Source organism: Chaetura pelagica, unplaced genomic scaffold, assembly GCF_000747805.2.
Source record: "Chaetura pelagica isolate M959 unplaced genomic scaffold, ChaPel_1.0 scaffold762, whole genome shotgun sequence".
Classification (NCBI taxonomy): domain Eukaryota; kingdom Metazoa; phylum Chordata; class Aves; order Apodiformes; family Apodidae; genus Chaetura; species Chaetura pelagica.
Genome location: NW_009952439.1, coordinates 124020 through 126689, shown reverse-complemented (window position 1 = coordinate 126689; position 2670 = coordinate 124020). Strand labels below are relative to the sequence as shown.

Below are 2670 nucleotides of genomic sequence, written 5' to 3'. Positions count from 1 at the left end.
CCCTTGGGCTTGCAGCAACCCCCCGTCTCTGGGGATGATCCCCCTGTTTGCCCTCCCCTGGCAGAGCCTACTCCTTCCACGTGAGTGCTGACGGGCAGATGCAGCCGGTCCCTTTTCCCCACGACGCCCTGGCTGGTCCCGGCATCCCCCGGCACGCCCGGCAGATCAACACGCTGAGCCACGGGGAGGTGGTGTGTGCTGTCACCATCAGCAACCCCACCAGGCATGTCTACACCGGGGGCAAGGGCTGTGTGAAGATCTGGGACATCAGCCAGCCGGGCAGCAAGAGCCCCATCTCCCAGCTGGACTGCCTGGTAAGCATCCCTCACGTGTGCACAAGCAAAGCAAGTCACAGTGGGTTGCTCGGGGTCCCCAAGTGTGTGTCCTCCTTGCTTTCCCCCACCCCTAACCATAGAATCATTGAATTGTTTTGGTTGGAAAAGACCTTTAAGGTCATCAATTCAAATCATTACCCCAGCCCTGCCAAGGCCACCCCTGCCCCATGTCCCTCAGCACCACATCTACAGGGCTTGGAAACCCCTCCAGGGATGGGGACTGCACCCCTGCCCTGGGCAGCCTGGGCCAGGGCCTGACAGCCCTTTGGGGAAGAAGTTGTTCCTAATATCCAATCTAAAGCTCTCCTGGGCAACTTGAAGCTCTTTCCTCTTGTTCTATCACTCGTTCTTTGGGAGAAGAGCCCAACCCCTCCTCGCTCCAGCCTCCTCTCAGGCAGTTGCAGAGCCAGAAGGTCTCCCTTCAGCCTCCTTGTCTCCAGGCTGAAAACCACCAGGTCCATCAGTTGTTCCTTGGCAAACTTGTGCTCCAGCCCCTTCCCCAGCTCCACCGCCCTTCTCTGGACACGCTCCAGCCCCTCCGTGTCCTTGTCTAGAGGGGCCTGAAACTGACCCCAGGATTCAGGGTGTGGCCTCACCAGTGCCCAGCACTGAGGGGATGATCTCTACTCTGGTCCTGCTGACCACGCTATTGCTGCCACAAGCCAGGATGCTAGTGACCACCCCGCTGTTGGTGTCTCATTCCCTGCCCTCCTGCTGACATCTCTCCCTGCTCCAGAACAGGGATAACTACATCCGCTCCTGCAAGCTCCTCCCCGACGGCCGCACGCTGATCGTGGGGGGGGAGGCCAGCACACTCACCATCTGGGACCTGGCTTCCCCCACGCCCCGCATCAAGGCCGAGCTCACCTCCTCTGCCCCCGCCTGCTATGCCCTGGCCATCAGCCCCGACGCCAAAGTCTGCTTCTCCTGCTGCAGCGACGGCAACATCGCCGTCTGGGACCTGCACAACCAGACCCTCGTCAGGTGAGTGCTCTGCTCCAGAACCAGGGTCTTGCTGGCCACGCTTTTGGCCTGGGCACCCTGGGGATGGTGAGGAGAATGCTGCCTCCTGATGCTGCCACAGAACTGTTCTGGTTGAAAAGGCCAGTAAGGTTATTGCATTACCGAGTGCTAGACCGTGTCCCCTCAGCACCACGTCTGCCTGGCTTTTGAACACCTCCAGGGATGGTGATTCAACCACCACCCTGGACAGCCTGTTCCAGCGTTTCATTACCCTTTTGGTGAAGACATTTCTTCTAATATCCAATCTAAAACTCCCCAGCACAACTTGAGTCCATTTGCTCTTGACCTGTTGCTCATCATTAGGGAGAAGAGACCAACCCCCATCTCGTTCCAGCTGCCGTTCAGGTAGTTGTAGGGAGTGAGAAAGTCTCCCTTCAGCCTCCTTTTCCCAAGACTTTGTCCACACCTTTCTCCAGACCAAAAGACTTTTCTCCTGATGAAAAGGCAGACTTTGTGTGTCAGCAAGCCCAGCAGGCTGATGCCCCCTGGCCAAGGATGCTCCCTGGATATGTTCCCAGGTGTGCTTGGTGCAAGGAAACCTCATAAACGCAGCCCAAGCACGAGCTCTCTTGGAAGCAACCTTCATGCTTTGTGCTGCCTTCCCCTTGGTTTACCTGATGTTTTTGTTGCTTGAAGGCAATTCCAAGGCCACACAGACGGTGCCAGCTGCATAGACATCTCGCACGATGGTACGAAGCTGTGGACGGGGGGTCTGGACAACACGGTGCGTTCCTGGGACCTGCGGGAAGGGCGGCAGCTCCAGCAGCACGACTTCACCTCCCAGGTAAGCTCGGGGTGCCCTCAGCCCCCACATCCTGGCCTGGTTGTGCAGCTTCTTCTGGAGAACCCACACACAGGGGTTTATTCCTCTGGCTTGTCAGCTGCATCATCTTTGCTGTGAGGGTGGTGAGAGCCTGGCCCAGGTTGCCCAGGGAAGCTGTGGCTGCCCCATCCCTGGCAGTGTTGAAGGGCAGGTTGGATGGGGCTTGGAGCAACCTGGGCTGCTGGGAGGTGTCCCTGCCCATGCAGGGGTTGGAATGGGGTTGTCTGTAGGTGCCTCCAACTCAAACCAGTCTGGGATTTTCAGTAGCTGTTGCTTAGAGCTTATTTAGTCTCACTGCCTTCTGTGCCAAGTTTTCCTCTTCTGGAGGATGCCAGGAAGATACTTTCTGTCAAAAGACAGAAGTTCTGTCCCTGGAAGAGGCTGGTGCCTCAACCAGGGCAAGAGCTGGTGCTGCTGGAGGAGATGTCCTCAGTCCACTGGCTCCCAGCTTTGCTGTGCCTGTGTTTTGGCAGCTGGGGAGACTCCGGG

The 2670-nt window shown here is 57.8% G+C and overlaps 1 protein-coding gene across 1 annotated transcript in view; it reads left to right on the top strand.

Annotated features, from left to right (window-relative positions):
- Window positions 1-2670, top strand: part of LOC104398301 (transducin-like enhancer protein 3) — a 26641-nt gene that overhangs the window by 22257 nt on the left and 1714 nt on the right. The window contains exons 11-13 of the mRNA XM_010008394.1: window positions 57-314; window positions 1072-1319; window positions 1995-2142. Of these exons, the coding sequence (XP_010006696.1) occupies window positions 57-314; window positions 1072-1319; window positions 1995-2142 (654 nt within the window). The remainder of the gene's footprint in view (window positions 1-56; window positions 315-1071; window positions 1320-1994; window positions 2143-2670) is intronic.